General features: G+C 40.5%; 1 protein-coding gene across 5 annotated transcripts in view; it reads left to right on the top strand.

Moving 5' to 3' along the window:
• MAP3K9 (mitogen-activated protein kinase kinase kinase 9) overlaps positions 1–16139 on the top strand; it is an 80598-nt gene that overhangs the window by 18782 nt on the left and 45677 nt on the right. For 3 of the 5 annotated variants that reach the window (XM_080397603.1, XM_080397604.1, XM_080397602.1), the window contains one exon: positions 5122–5535. The exons of the other annotated variants lie outside the window; for them this stretch is intronic. In XM_080397603.1, coding sequence (XP_080253729.1) covers positions 5122–5535 — 414 coding nt within the window. The remainder of the gene's footprint in view (positions 1–5121; positions 5536–16139) is intronic. 5 annotated transcript variants of the gene reach the window in all.

Raw genomic sequence — 16139 nt, 5'->3', positions numbered from 1 at the left:
GGGACTCGGACCGGCGGGAGCCAGGACTGCTGGGGCGGGGTGGGGGTAGCCCGGGCCCGGCCCTCCCGAGGTCCCTGAGGGAAGGCGGGATCGCCGCCGGAGCGGAGGGCGGCTCGGCCCTCCCGTTGGCCCTGAGGGGAGCCGGCACCGTCGCGGTGGGGAAAGGCCCGGCCCGGTGTGGAGCGACGGCGGGAGGTGGCGGGGGCGAGCGGGCCCCGCGGCCGCCCTCGGCGCGGGAGCAGAGTGGGCTGCGGCGGCTCGGACCCCCGCGCCCTTGGGCCGGCCCAGGCTGGCGGCCGCGCTCGACCGGGCCAGGGCCGCCCCGGCCCTGTTCTCTGGTCCGTGCCCTTTCCCACCCGCAGCCACATTCCTGCTGCTCCGCTGCCCTTCTGCCTTCTGGCTGGCGCTCCTCTCCGGGGAGGCCAAACCTAGCTCGGCGTGGTGGCGTTTCACTGGCAGCGGGAGCCGTTTCCCATTGTTAAGCCCTGTGTTTCCAGGGGCTGATAAATTTTCACCAAACGGCTGAAGCTTGGTGGCTAGGCAGTGGTGGGGTCACCGGGGGCTCTGGTGACTCTGCTCTTAGGAATATCCTTAGGGAGAGGTTGCTGGATAGGGATCAGTTGCTTTCTGCCGGGTTGATTCACTGCTAATACTTGTTCTATATCTTCCTTTCTGCGAATTAAAAGGTTATTATTTCTGACTTAAAAATTCCTAAGTTGGCTTGTGTTACCAGGTTCCTCCTTATCTCTTTGCCTTCTTACAAATCCTGTTCAGAGATACCTGTGAATGAGTTTTATCCAAGTTTGGACAGCTGGGCCTACCTGAGGGTTGCTCGATTAAGTTGTGATGCTGAAGGCATGAAGGGATTGGTTTGTTTCTGTGAACTTCAGTGCAGTTTTGAAGCCTTTGTTGGAGCAAGAGAATAGGGCCATTTCATCTCTACGCTTTTTTTTTAACCACTATGTACAACTGTGGAAAGAGAAACAGTGTGGAATGACTGTTTCTAGATCCTGTTTATCTATCACTGTTGACAATTCAGGCAAGAATAAAGCTCTTTTTGGAGTGGCCGAGAAAAATCTTCAGATTAGTAGGCTTTTCTAGAAAGTAAAAGGAGTAGAAAAGTTCTTTGTCCTATCTAGGACGTATCTCCAAGGAATACAACTAATAGCTTTTTTTCTTATCCTGTGTTCTTCTTGAAAGCATTTAGGTGAAAACTCAGTAATTCGTAGTATTGCCCTTGGGATTGTGAAGGGACTAGGTTGGGCAGTGGTGGTGCTCTCTTTTGTGCTGGAACAGTATAGATAAATTGGTTTTTTTATTTCCCCACATGTGGAAACTACTGTGAACGCTTATTAAATTTTGCCTTTAAGATGATTAGGAGAACCATTTCTGCAGAACTTCTTGAAGCCTCAGCTCGACTCCTGTTTTGACTGTTCAAGCACAAGCTTTATAACTACAGATTCCATTGCCTTATTGCCCTTTCTATGGTTTGACAGTTGTGGAGTTGCACCTTCCCCTTTACTCTTGTCCTGCCTTTCTAATGCCACAACAGGACTATGCTACTTATGTCAAGTCACCAGCCATATGTTCACGACAGAGTAGAATTTATTGCCTTCCAACAAGTTTTTAATATGGTAAAGGAGTATGTTTCTTTTTTTAAAGAAACAGTGCAATTTGGACATGGGGTGCAGCGAGTTGCTGTTGAGTTGAATTTTCAGCTTTAATGTTAGAAATCTGTTTGCAAGGAATGATACCCACTTTTAGAGCTGGTGATGTTAGTTTGATAGCTGTTTGGAATAACAGTCTCCTGTTGACTTACTGGACTGTGAAATATTGAAGTTTTGCAGGAGTAATGCAAGATGTGATTCCAGACGTGCACCTTGGCACAGAACCTATTTTCAGTGGCTTTCTTCATGTTTGATGAAGGTTTTGGAGTGTAAGTCCTAGAGATTCTGCTAGTAATAGCGTGTAATTGCATGCTGTCTTTCAACCATCCATGCAGTGTCCTTGAATCTTACCTTAGTGAGGGTACCATGAGTGATGAAAATAGCCAATTGAGGCTTGTCAGCAGTGGGCTGGCTTGAAGGACCCTCATCTGCGCTATGGGCTCTTACACACTATGGGTGGAATTAAATAGCTTAATCATATGGTATAATAAATGCTGATTAAACAGCACTTTGTAGTTGTCAACATGGCCACTGGTTCATGGTATACAGGCTCTGTAATTCCTGATCGGTCCCCAGAGGAATGATAGCACTTCAGTTCTTAGATTCAAAGGCAAAAAATGCATGTTAAACATTCCCGTTGCCCTTGCAGTCCAGTATAGCAAGTTGACCAGATTAAACTGGAGTTGAGAAAAGAGGTTAGTGTGTTTAGAAAGATGAGGTAAATAGTTTGTGCGCTAGTGTAGCTGTGTAACTAAGTTATGCAGTTATACAGTCTTTGTATAAAAGAAGAAACCAGTTCAGCACAGAATACCTTTAAAAAAATAAAAACCAAGCAAAACTTGTCTAAATATGAGTTAGTTTTTTTCCGATTAAGCTACTCATGAGGGTGAGCTGGCCAGTCTGCCTGAAAGAAATGTCCAGTTTTCACAGTTAAGCTAAGGTTGCACTCGCAAATAAAACTTTCTTTGCAAAAAAAATTGCAGCATAACATGCAAATTTTCACCTGGAGGCATACCTCTCGCGGTACGATGTCCCAGGTTTGGTCTAGGTCCTTTGTGCCCCCTACCTGGGTGTGCGTTTTCCGGAGTAAAGCGGGTGGCCGCACACAGCGCCTTGCTGCCCTGCCCTCGGCCTCCCTGCGCCCACCTCACGCTGCCGGGCCGGGGCGGGGCGGTGCCGCGGGCCCTCCGGCCGCCGCGGTGGAGCTGTCCCTTCAGCACCGCCGCTCTGCTCCCCGCCGCCGGCCCGGCCCGGGCGCCCGCTCCGCCGGCCTCGGGGCTCTCCGGACCCCGGCAGCGCCGGCGGGGAACGCTGGTGGTGTCGGGAGTTCGGGGGACGGGCTGTCCATCTGGCGTTGTGGCTTACCTGTGTGTTCGCTTTCAGTCTTCTGATTGACCTTGTCCTTAGGAGCAGGTTAAGTGTGCATTCTACCGGTGCTGAAATTCTACCGGCTGAAGGCAATAGGCCTCAGCATCTGATTTCTTTAGCTCTTTTATCAGTGAGAAATACCAGGGCAGCTCTTTCTGTAGAGTCTTGTGTCTGGAGTTATTGTTGCAGTCTTGTTTTAAAATGTCAGTGTTTCTGGTCAGAATCTACTCCATCTTTTCTAGCAATCTGTAGCTCACAAGCATTTGAACACCAAGGCTGCTACTGTAGGAGTGAAACCTTCTCTGTTGTGTAAATCCTTGGAAGTTCAGTGTTACCCAAAAGATGTACTCACAGTAACAGATTAATAAATTCTTTTTGTGTTCTGGACTGGAAAGGGCCTTTCCTCCTTTTGGAAGACTTTTATGGTCCATTTTCTGTCTTGTTTCCCAGTAGTCTTTTTCTTCATGTAACACTAGAAAAAAAGAGCACAGACATCCTTACTATACTAGCTAAGGATTTGGCTGTATTATATAGGAAGGTTGATGATATAATCCCTATATGTAGTCAGTCCTAGCTCATAGGCTTAGCTGACTTTTAAAAGTCTGCTTGCTTGTGTAAATCATGTTCAAGGAAGACAGAACTCAGTCAAAAAACCCCAAAAGTCTGCAGCTGCGGACAGCAGAGTTCGTATTAACTCCATAAAGTTTTGTGACAATTTTTGTAATTTCTTTTAAATATAGTGCAGAGTTGAATGTATACAGCTGATAACTACAAACCCCAGTAATATAATACAGTACTCTGAATTAGTACCTACATCAAGTAAGCCCATTACAGACTTAACTTCCTTTCTGCTAGACAAAGCAGGGGAACCATGTCAGATTTGGCATGTCAAATGCAGGAAAGTATTAGAAGTCTTGGGGACTTTCTGCTTAAATCCTTACATTATGGCATTTTTCCTTTAAAATGGTAAAAAATTTCTTTGACTGTGATTGGTAACCACCAAAATATCAGCAGAATAGCATCAATGTTATCTCACCACTGGCCTACCAAAACCATAAATTCAGCCATGTCAGCATGTTTTCATTGGTCAGTATGTGGGTTTTCCATTCTACATGAGTCAGTATTGGATGGGTTCTTTTGGCCATCTGTGAGCAGAAACTGTGTTTAGTGTACAGTGGTACAGGATACATTTTCTCACAGCTTTTGCTCCAGATGCAGTTTATATGCTGAATTAAGACATCTGTATCTGTAGATTTTTAGTATACAATGCGATGTAGCCACCAGTTGCTGTGGCAGCCTGTAAAGTATAGCTGTGAGTGTATAGGAATGGAAAGTGATGATTCTGTTATTTCATATAGTTTCTGTAATAAAAATGCAATATGCATTAATAAAAAAATGTTTTTCTTATTGCTAGCTCTGCATACTCAGTATGTGGTCTGATCCATCTGTTTGTCACACTGTTATCAGTAGTGTCAGAATTGGTTAACAGAGCTCTTGTGGGGAACGAATCTGAAAAGCTTTAAAGGTGTGGAAGAGTAAGCATGATTTGGGAAGAACTGAAAGATTGTTAGTGGCAGTTGAGTAAGAGCCATTCAAATAAGGGACCAATGCAGGAGCAGATGCATTTTGTGTTGAATTTTAGCTATGTCACATTATACACTGTGTGAAGTCCAGTGAAGATTAGCCTGTAGGTGTGTTTTTCTTTCTGGGAATCTTGTACTGTCATCAAGGGCAGGAAATGAGGGTTTACACTTAAGGTGGCATCAGCGTTACAAGGGCTTAAGTGTGGCAAGGGGTGACTTTATTAAGTGTGTAATGCACCACCGTTTGGTCAAATTTATCACACTTCACAGTGAGTACTTCATACAGTTTTTATGATACTGCAAGATATGTTTTACCACACTATTTGGCAATGAAGGATTGTCAGAAGGGACTACTGCTTTCATTTGAGGTGTTTCGGAGTGAGAATTGGTTCTTCCTCCAAGGGTAAGGGTGAGGTTGGGCGACATGGATCTTCAGCTGATGTACAGGCTGCGTAGTTGCTAAATGTTTACTTTTTTTTCCTTTTTTTCCCCACCCCCCGTAGTCCTGGAGATCGACTTCTCAGAGCTTGTTCTGGAGGAAATCATTGGCATAGGGGGCTTCGGAAAAGTGTATCGAGCTGTATGGATAGGAGATGAGGTTGCTGTCAAGGCAGCTCGCTATGACCCTGATGAGGACATCAGCCAGACCATTGAGAATGTCCGCCAAGAGGCCAAGCTCTTTGCGATGTTAAAGCATCCCAACATCATTGCCCTCAGGGGCGTGTGTTTGAAGGAGCCTAATCTTTGTTTGATCATGGAGTTTGCCCGTGGAGGATCGCTAAATAGAGTGTTGTCTGGTAAAAGGATACCACCTGACATACTAGTGAACTGGGCAGTACAGATTGCGAGGGGAATGAACTACCTGCACGAGGAAGCAATTGTTCCCATAATTCACCGTGACCTGAAATCCAGCAACAGTAAGTGCTACACAGTGAACAGCCAGGGTGCTGGGATATGGTTTTGGAAAAAAATCACATAAAGAAAAGAGGTGGTAATGTTAACTTGGTGATCCTTTCTTGTGAACCACTGTATCCTCTAATTCAATCCCAGAAGGGTTATTTTTCTACAATATGGTGTTACAGACCATAGGAAACATGTAAATGCTTTTACTTTGTAGAATCAACTTGATTGGACGCAAAAGCAACTGTAAATGGAGCATGCTTCTCTAGCAGTTCATATATGTGTATATACACACAGTGTCTCAGTTTTATTGGCATTTCAGCAGACTCCTATATGTCAGGAAGTCTTGCTGAACTTAAAATGTGTATTCGCCTTCCACTTTTTGGAAGGATAAATGCTCCCAAGCTTTCATTTTAATTGCTAGATTTTGCCATATAGATGAGATGCAAGCCAGTCTTCCTTATGGGAGATTTAACCCATCCCTGCTGAATTGGATCTTTTCTCTTATCCCTCATAGAGCTGGTGTTGACAGAAGCATTAACTCAGGTAAATCAAGTGTCCCAGTGTTTGTCCTAGTACACCAAGGACTTCAGCTGATGTTTCTGGTGCTTTACATGGGATGCAGCTGATGCAGTAGAGCATGGGGAGTGAACTTTGGTAGTTACGATTCTGGAAATCATGGTGAATAGCTACTCTGTAATACTAGTAGCATTATTGTCTGCCACTTGGGTATTGTTTTTCTAGTGTGTCTGTTTTCCCAAACTTAAAATTGCCTCAAAGTCAAAGGTATGTATAGAACATTATTTATGAGTGTGGGAGCAAACTGCTGCAGTGGTTTGAAGATTATAATCTCCTTTGCTGTTGCCTGCATGCAGCTGTTGAGCCTTTCTCTCTGCTTGTCTGTGTCTAGATGGCAAGAGTGAACACGCATCTGCGTGTTGGCTGCAGTGGTTTAGATAGGTGTGTTAGTATGAATTCATTTTCATTTATGGCTTGAGTTAATAAGAAGCGCTGTGAACTGGGTGGCTGGGATGCAGGCACATGTTCTCTTTTGCTTTGAGGGCATTAACATCTAGCAAAGAGGTCTGACAGATGGGAATTTTAATATCTTAAATAGATTCACTAGAGCTAGCATTAACCATTACAATGCTGTAAATTTCCAGGCCTTGCAGAATCTTTCTGTGTTTTTTTGACCTCAAATCTTTCAGCAGTGGTTTTACATAGTTTGTCATGAAGGGGAAGAAAAAAAGTATTATTAATTCATGTTAGTGAGTTTGAAAATAGGGACTATGGGAGCTTTCAAATTAGTATCTACCTTATTATTCTTGTATTATCAAACTTATTCTTCTTACAGTAAGGCAATCTGATACCCTGATGTACTGCCATACAGATGGCAGCATATATGGGCATATTGATAAGTGCTGTAAAATGAAGGATTGATTGGCTTGGTTAAAGGATGACTGGCTGCATCTGTGAATAAGAAATAGTTGTCTTTAAGTGTTGGGCCTTTCCTCCTTACCTAAGAAAATATTTACTTGCCCATTTTGCTAACAGGCCATTAAGATTTTATTGCTTTATGCTATCTGAACATTTTTGAAGTTTAGAATGGAAGTTATTTCTAAGATAAAAAGCTGTTAGCTCCCAGTATTTCACTGCTTTATTCATACTAGAGACTGCTAGTTGTAAAAGTGAAATGTATCAACTAGAGAACCAGCCCAACTAGAGGGACACCAGTGCACAATGTTACCAACCAAACACAGGCATGGATGCTAGGAAACATCTGTGCTGTCAGCAGCAAGAATAAATGTCTCCTGTCACAGTGAATCAGCAGTACATAATTGTGCTGCACTGTAAAGTGCCAGTGAGAAGTTAAGGGTTTTGCTACAGATATTACTAGAATTTTCCTCACTTGGGAGGAAGCAATAGTAAAGAAAGAGGAAGAATGAGTGGGAATGCCTATGGAAGGATTCAAATATGTCCTGTGTTTGGAGGGGAGAGGTAGAGAATTTACATGGTAATCTTGACCAAAGGTACTATCAGATCTAGTAGAGAAGAGATGGGTATAGGAAAATTCTAGCCCAGCTAAGTCTACAGAAAGCAGTTACACATCTGGGAAACTAAATGTAAGAGCTGGTGCTGGAGGGAAGGACTTCAGATATTTTTAAGGATAATTCTTTGTTTTGTAACCCTGTTTTGCAATAAGATGAATTAGTAACCTCGGGTATGGGCTTGACATATTACAACAGCTGTTTGCTTTGGTTTGGCAACATAGAGTTCTTCTTTCTGTGCTGTGTGGTGGAAGAGACTTTTTTTTTTTTTTTAAATTTACTATTTTAAAGATACGAAAATGTATGTTCTCTTCTGGGTGTATCTATAAAGCAAGTATCATAAGTATTAGATCATGACAATGATGGAGCTTCTTTTTTTAGCGGGGGAGGGACTGTTGGTCTCTTCTGTGGTGTTCCCCTGCCCTCCAAAAGTGTATGTTACCTATACATGCAGACAGACCCAACTCATGGTTATCTGCAGGATGAACAACTTTGGACTGCCAATGTTTGTTTCGAATGATTTGTCAATGCATTTCTGACATCCCTTTTCCATTTTATGTAATAAGCATCTTGGAAATTTCTCTGTGTTGTTTTCTATGGAAAGCTTTTAGCAACTTTTGTAAAGATCAGTGGACTAAGGATGTTATTGCATCCTGATTTATATCTGGTTTGCATTTTCTATGTTATTCTGATGTACTTAAGTTATTTCAGTTACTGTGGATAATCAAGAACAGGTGATGTTAGCTTTGTGCCTGTAGAATTAACAAGCTTGTAGCATTTTCTTCATAGAAGTTACCACCCACCAACGGATAGGCCATAATGTGTCTCTGGAGAAGGAACAGCTTCTGCTTGCAAGAACTTGGAAAAGATTCTTGCAGGCAAAATTCTTTCATGTACTAAACATCTACAAGTACTGAGAGCTGTCACGGGAGCATCAGCTGTATTGATCTACTGATTGGTACTGCCTACATTCAGTAATAGACAGTGATTCTCATACATCTCCTCTTGCCTTCGAGCACCAGCTGCGACCTGCACTATCCATCTGAAGCTGCAGGATGAGTTAGTTTGAGAGTTAGGGAACAAGATGGAGGAGTGGGAAAGAACCGAGTTACCTTATTTAAAGTCAAATTTTCTACTAGAATGGTAGAAAATCAGAGAATGCCTTGCTTTCAAATGCCTGCCTATATTTAGTCAGACACAGAATGCATAAGGACAGTATTTAATGATGAACCTTTTAAGAAGTTTATGTTATATTTTGGACTGTGTAATAAGTCAAGTGGGCACCTTAATGCAAATCTGAAAAATCACTCTATTATATATGTATAAGGATTTGAAGAAGCCCACCTTTTAAATCTAAACTATTGCAGCTTTGTGGACTCAAGTAGTAGGTAACAAAAGAATGTTCAGAATAGTTACCAATATTTCTGATGGCATGGTAAAGAACATAAGGGTTTGGTCACTTTGGGAGGTAACAACTTCTTATATAGTGACTGAACTTCAGGGGATTATTTGAAGAATCCTGGAGGTATCTGTTTCTTGAGATTTTGCTTGTCAAAAAGCAATGTCCAAAACAATTGTTCTGTTTTCCTTCTTTTAACCAAAAAGGTGTTAATTTCTTTATTTAGATTGTAGGAAAAAAATTTATTAGCATTAAATATAAAGTTATGATAATGAAAAGTGCCCTGTATGTTTTAAGTACCATTTCTGTTTGAGGCAGACTTTTATTGTAAATCTTGGAGGTTTTGAGGACTGCCTGTTTCACTGCTTTGGGGATGCTATCAGGAAATGGGTACCTAAACATCTTTACAGTACAAATTGCACACCTGTGATTTATTTTTAGGGACCCTGAAATTCTTACACTGTCAAGTTCAGTGGACAGTGGGTCTGGTAGGTGAGTGTACCAGTGACATTACCAACTTGCGTGTCAGTCATGTAACTAAACAAGAAAAAGAAGATAACCAAGGAAAGCTGTTTTGTTCTGCTGTGTGAGGAGATGAATCAAATGCAAAAAAAAGAAATACTTAAGAGATTCAACATATTCTATATGAAAATTAATCTTATAAATCTGACTGGATCCTCTCTGGCTTCTTTTCCTTCTCTTCATCTGGTGATACTTTTAACCTTTCCTTCTTCAGCTACATGTTGTTGTTTCACTGAGCGTATGTTACAGATTTGGTAGTAGGTTTCTCCCAGCGTGAAGATTCCTAAATAATCTAAATGCTGAGCTGTAGAAAAAAAGCAACTAGGAACGCCCACTGAAGTCAACATCATTGTGTTTGGCCCAGCTCTTGGAGTTTCCCTTTCTCTTGTCTCAGCTGACTAGAGGAAGATGCTTGGCATATAATGCTTAGGATCAAAAAGGTCAGTCCTGTGGGTTTTAGTGAAGTATTGTAAATAATGAAACTGGTCCTATTTGTTTCTGTTTGTCAGTGTTAGATATGCCAGCATTGCTATGGGAATGATGCCAATTAACTAATGCTGCAGAGAACTAGCAAAAGCATATTTGCTCTTTTTTTTTTTTTTTTTTTTTTAAACTGGCTCAGCAAAATACATTTGTTATTTGCACTACATTGAAAGGTTTTGCTGAGGGGTGTTCATGCCAGTTAGCAAAGTGCTTTATAAAAGTTACCATGTTTGTGTTGCATGAAGTGGCACAGAAGATTAGCAGCAAAGTGACATGGCCAAGGTCGAAGAAAGAGTTAAGGACAGAGCTTAAAATAAATGCCAACAATTCTGATTGACTCAAGTCAGTAGTTCTACCGTTCTTGTTCTTTGAAGGTGTTCACTTCCCTTCCTTTTTGGACCACCAAAGTAAGCTTGTGGTGCCCTGATACTCAAAGCTTTAACTTTCTGAAGAATTCTAAACTCTGCTATAGCTTTGCTTATTTATTTGATGCAGTTCTTAAGCCTTTTCTGTTTGTAAAAAATGGTAATAGAGCTGACTTTCAAACGGTCTCAGGACAGTTGTTTCTAGAACTTAGAATATTCCTGTTTTGGTGTGGTGGTTTTTTTTTTTTTTTTTTTTTGGGGGGGTGTGGGAGGGTGTGGTGTGGAAAGTACAGGCAGAATTTAAAGCAGGGATTCCTTGCAACTATTTGAAATCCAACCCAAGGACAACAGGACTTGAATGTTACATATCTGTCTTGATAACATGTGATTAGTTATCTCATTCCTTGTTGCAGTATTCACATCCCAATCCATTCATAATTGCCACTATTCTGTGGGTCTTTTCAGAGAAGGAAAAGTACTTAATGTAAACCTCTTCCTCTGTCTGGCAGCATTATAGAGGAGTGCTCTTCTAGGGTCTGATTAAAGTATGTTGGAAGAGCAGTTTGTAAGGCTGCACTGTTGTTGCTGCTTCTGGTACTTCAGTGTAATTTGCTGACTAACTCTCCAATGTTGTACCTTCTATCAGAATGGATTTCCTTTGTCAGTGCAATTAAATGAGTGTGAGTAATGCTTCATGTAAAGTGTAGTGAAACTATTTCAATGGCATCTGAATGCTTTACACTGGGCGAATAATTGTTCTGGCCTTAGTTGGGTGCTCCCTTGCTCTGTAATAAGAAAGTGATAAAAACATAAGAATTTTTTTCTTTTTTGAGGACAGCAGCTGGGAGATTAATTTTATGCAGATGTTCTCTGGTTCAGTTTAGGGAGCAAGAATATGTAAACCTCTGTTTTTCCTTTTTGTTCTTGTTCTAGATTTAAAAAGTGTATACAATAGAAATCAAGCCTTTCAAACAGCCTGAATATACTCCTAAAGGTGATTAAAGATGACTTTTCAGGTTCTGCCCTTAGGCAATTATCTGATTTTATGGACACACTATACAATCTGGTTCTGTGCTTATTTCTGTGTCTCCCCAGAGTATCAGCCTTTGTGCTGATATTCTGGTTACTCGTATTGTGGTTTAAAAAAATTCCAAGTAGCTGTAATTTTTTTGCATGGAAATAGGAAATTCATGCCAGTAAACTACAACATTTTGTTGAACAGAATGAAAAAAATGCTTTCTTTTCATGTGTTATTAGTTCAGAAGATGTAAATTATACCTGAAAGTGATGCTAATTTTTAAGCTGTTGAGACATTGGGAATTCATAAAAGTAAGGTAGCAGTTTACTTTGTGAGTTTTTGGTTGTTTTTTTTTTCCTTAGCTTATCTAAATTTGTGCAACTGCATTCTTCTGCAAGAAGTTTGACAGATACTTTCATGTTGCAGTCTTATTTTCAGTATGTTTTAGTAGATTTCTGAGAGTTTCAAAATGAAAATATACATCTCCTGTAAATGGCTTGTTTTAGTTGACTATTAATTGATGTCTTCACTGTTAATTGCAAGTAAAAAATGGAAAGGCTTTATGCAATCAGTCTGATGTCCACAAGAACACTTTGGTATTCTCCTGACCGCACCGAATAGCAAAAAGGCAATTTCACAGATGGAATCCCTTATCTTTGTAGACAAGAATGGAAAGAGTTGTTCTAATTTTGGAGAAGTGAAATTGTGTCTGTTACATTTAAAAACTCAGCTATTATCCTTTCCATGTCATTGTGCCACTGCATATATTTTTCTGCAGGGTTCTTTCTGTTCCTAAGAAAAAAATAACCAAGAGTTATGACACTTAGCACTTTCTCCAAATTGTGCATATGGGACCATAGAATAGATACAAGCAGACCTGAGCACCATCATGCAGGAGGTGTATCTAGGCATCTGTGTGCTGCTCCCATGAATTCACTGTCTGACCATCTGTGACAGAGCTGGGATAAATCTGTGTTTTTCTGAAATTTTGAAGTAGCAAGTCAAGAGTGAGAACAGCCTTGTGGCACTTCTGGGAAGCTAGAATAACTTCTTCAGCTCTACTTCATTTTTTTTATTTTTGTGTGTGTGTGTGTTGCTCCCACATCGATAAACTGAGTTTGAATTCTGAGAGATTTCTGTCAGCAGCTTCACTTTTGCTTTTCTTATCAAACAATTCCTTTCGGAATTTCAACATCTCTGAAGCAAACAAACTCGTTCTTGAAGCATCAGAAGTTAAGCACAATCTTGTTCTTTGAAGTGATGATTCATCACGCAAGATGATTCCTTAATTTTAAGTAATATTGCATCTTGAAGGTGGCACATATTCCCTTATGACAAGGAAAGCCTTAAGCTCTTGGAAAGAATACAGGATATAGCTCGTGATTAAGTAGATGCTTTTTAGTACATGTTTACTGTCTGATTCTAGGATAGTTTTGGTTAGATCAGTGTGACACTGATTTCCAAAAGGTTGCCAAAGTTGACTGGCATATTTGTTAATTGTTTCTTAATTGTCCAGCTGCTAATGGAAAGGTAAATTCAGTCTTCCTCAGACCTGAACATTTTGCAGATGAAAACGAAATAGTAACAGAACCTTATGCAATAAAAGGAGAAACTATAGCCGTGTATCAGGATTTATAATTATGTTGTTTCGTTTCATCACTGTTTCTTAAGATCTGGGAGAAGACAACTCACATTATAGCAAATCTTTGGGTCCCAACCTGTAGAAGAGTTGCTCTGGTGGTAATGGCAGCATGGTGCAGCGTCCTGTAGGGTTCTTTTCAGAAGGAAGTAGCAAGAGGACAAGCAGCCCTCCTGTGAGCTGTTTGTGTTACTACCACACACAGCCCTTGCACTCTGCTTTCTAAAAGCATTGTTGTATTACTCAAGGATTTTTTTTGTAACACCATTTTTTTACTAAAAGCAGAAGTATCCTCCCAAAACACCAAACTTTATCTAATAGATTCCAAATTATCTCTGAAATCCTGTATTGTACTTTGAATGCTGTACTACTTAAGTCCTGGATGATTTTTAGAGCTTATAAGCCAAGCTCCTACTTAGCTCTACATCTTCCTCTGATGCTTCATCAAACAGGCTTCTGGAATTTGCTTTGGCTGTTGAGAAATGTTAAGATTTGCTGTTTGTATTACAACTGGAAACCCTCACTTAAAATGTGAGTGTGGCTTCAACCTTGCTGATTATAGACTTACTGTGTAGATGGGTAGCAAATGATAGTGTGCTAATAGCTCCATTTACTAGTAACAGATAAGTATTTCTGCCACTAAGATTTTGCTTATTGCAGCAATTGCTATGTTTAATTGAGGATTCCTAGGGGAGTTCTTGGGGTATTAAAAAGAAGTTCAGTGCTAGTGTGGATAATTGCTATAAAGATGTGTAAGGGCAGTGGGGTGTATGTGAACCAGGCCACATGGTCCACCTGTCACAAAAGTATTCCAGGGTTTCCTATTGTCTCCTCTTTGAGTATAGACCTAGGAAAAGATATTACAGTGAAGAGTCTTTATTTGCTTTTGACTTTGCATTGTTCAAGGATTCTGAAAATAAGAAAAATCCTGTAACTTTGATTAATAGAACTCTATATGCCTAATTCTGCTTGTTGACCTGTTCTCAATCTTGCCCTTGGATTTATTGATTTGCTTTTTCTGCTTCATGTAATCAGTTCCACAGGGTATGGCTTTTATATGATTATGGTCATCTGCTAACAGGTGGATACTCCTAATGCTTGATCAGGGTACTGTGTAACCACTTACACTCTTTGATGGAGTAAGCTGGGTCAGAATACTTAAGAGAAATCTAACACATCAAAAAATGAACAGCTTTGATAGCTTTACTGCATGAACTGTTATCTTGCATGGATTTCCATGTGCAACAGTACAGGACTACTGTCTTTCTCAGCAACTGGCAACTTGTTCTGTTCAGCTTCAGGTAAAACTGCAGTACTCAAGAAAGTCTGAATTTCACTATTGTCAGCTGAAACTAACTTGGTGTTGATTGTGCATCTTAGAGACATTTAACACTTGTTCTGATGAATGGGAATACATCTCTCCCTTTTCTTGAGATTTTAAAATAATATCTGATTTTTTTTAAGAAAACACTAACAAGCCACCAAAAAGCCCAGCTTCTGGTATGGTTTGTGCCACTGCTTGGGAATTTTTTGTCTTCCTTACTCTCTAGATTGCGGAGTACCAGCCTGCTCCAGGAATTAATAGTACTTGGTGTTATTGACTGTTTCATAGAGATGTCTAAATTGAAGCTAAAGCAGAACAGTTCTGTGCTACTTCTTTCATCATGAATTTAATGTTTCTATTTGCCTGGAAATGGCTTCCACCAAACCAGCATCATTATTAAATCTCTTTTCAGGCAGCCTTTTGAGTGACAATGAATGAATGTCGTTCATGTGATTCTACTCTTCCCTTTGCTTTTTTTGTTGTTGCTTAATGCAGTTCTTGATTTGTTGCAAGTTTTCAAACTGATATGATTTGGCAAAGTGCTGTGTTGGTACAGATGTAGTTGTATTTTTTCTTTAGAGCATTTAACTGATTATGAAGAGTGCAATACCCCATGCTTGAGCTAGAAGGGTGTTCCTATGTAAGCAGTATGGTAGAATTTAGTCTGAAATCGGAGCTGAACAGCCCCATTTTTCCAGGAGACTCCAGTGTTTGTTCTCTAGTAGCATTCGAAGTGTTTTGTACCAGTTCACTAAAGTGGTAAGACTTCTTTTCAGCTTGGTTAGGTGAAAGGATCGATTCTAAATATATCATAGCTCTGGAGGCCTTTCCTATCCCCTCCCCCATTATGCATTAGCTCTTTAGAGTTACTGTACTGCATGGCTTAAAATCCAAGAACTGCTGTGCTGTCACATCCATCACCTCCTCTAGGTTGATAGAAGAGGACAGTTGGCCAGCTTTATGGATTTGCTGAACCCTCACGTGTACCCAATAATTAAAAAGGTTTTGCTTCCAAGGTGTATATATATATTTTTAAATGTGTTGTAGCTGGATGGTTAGTAATGAAAGAGAAAATATTTGCTTATTACTAAAGACAATATTTGTGTTCTTTGTTTTTCCTTCGAAGATGTGAAATTTTGAGTGAGTCTTAAATTCTGTGCTCTACAGGATCTTATTGCAACACTTAGCCTTCTGCACCACAAACAAATATTAGAATAAAGATGCAGTCCTACCGAAATGAACGGCAGAGTACCCAACAGAAGGTAGGTAAAGGCTGCATGCGGAAAGCCCGGACTCAGTCCATGTGCAGATCTGTTAATCACTTTAAGTACTTGGAATGCAGGATCAAGAGCAGATTGCTCATTATCTGGATACTTGTGAAGCAAAGCTGTGCAGGCTGACTGTGGAAGGTAGAGCAAAAATTGCAAATTAGATTTTGGCAAACTGCTACAATATAAGGTCTCATTTTGGAGTGAGTTTTTGAAATCCTTTCCCAAAAGCTTAGTTCTGTCATCAAGGCAGCATGCCAGAATACTGCCAATAGGCCTTAATAATTAAAAAAAGGAATGCCTGGCAAGTTCAGTCCCTTGTCCCCTTAGCAATAACACTGCTTTTTTGACTTGTTAGGCAAACTGCAGACTTACTAGCCACTTTCTGGCTTTCTGAGGTCATGACTGTCAGACAATGCAGCAGCATGAAGCAGTACGTTAAGGCTATCTTTGTATCTTAAAACCAGTATTTCCCACCACGACCATCTGAGCTGAAATGTATCTTGGGAAGCTTTGCTGATTCATAGGAGGGGAAAATGGGATTGGAACAATCAT

The sequence above is a fragment of the Falco punctatus genome (assembly GCF_963210335.1).
Source record: "Falco punctatus genome assembly, chromosome: 7".
Classification (NCBI taxonomy): domain Eukaryota; kingdom Metazoa; phylum Chordata; class Aves; order Falconiformes; family Falconidae; genus Falco; species Falco punctatus.
Note: the sequence above shows the minus strand (reverse complement) of the source record. Positions and strands in the feature narration are given on the sequence as shown.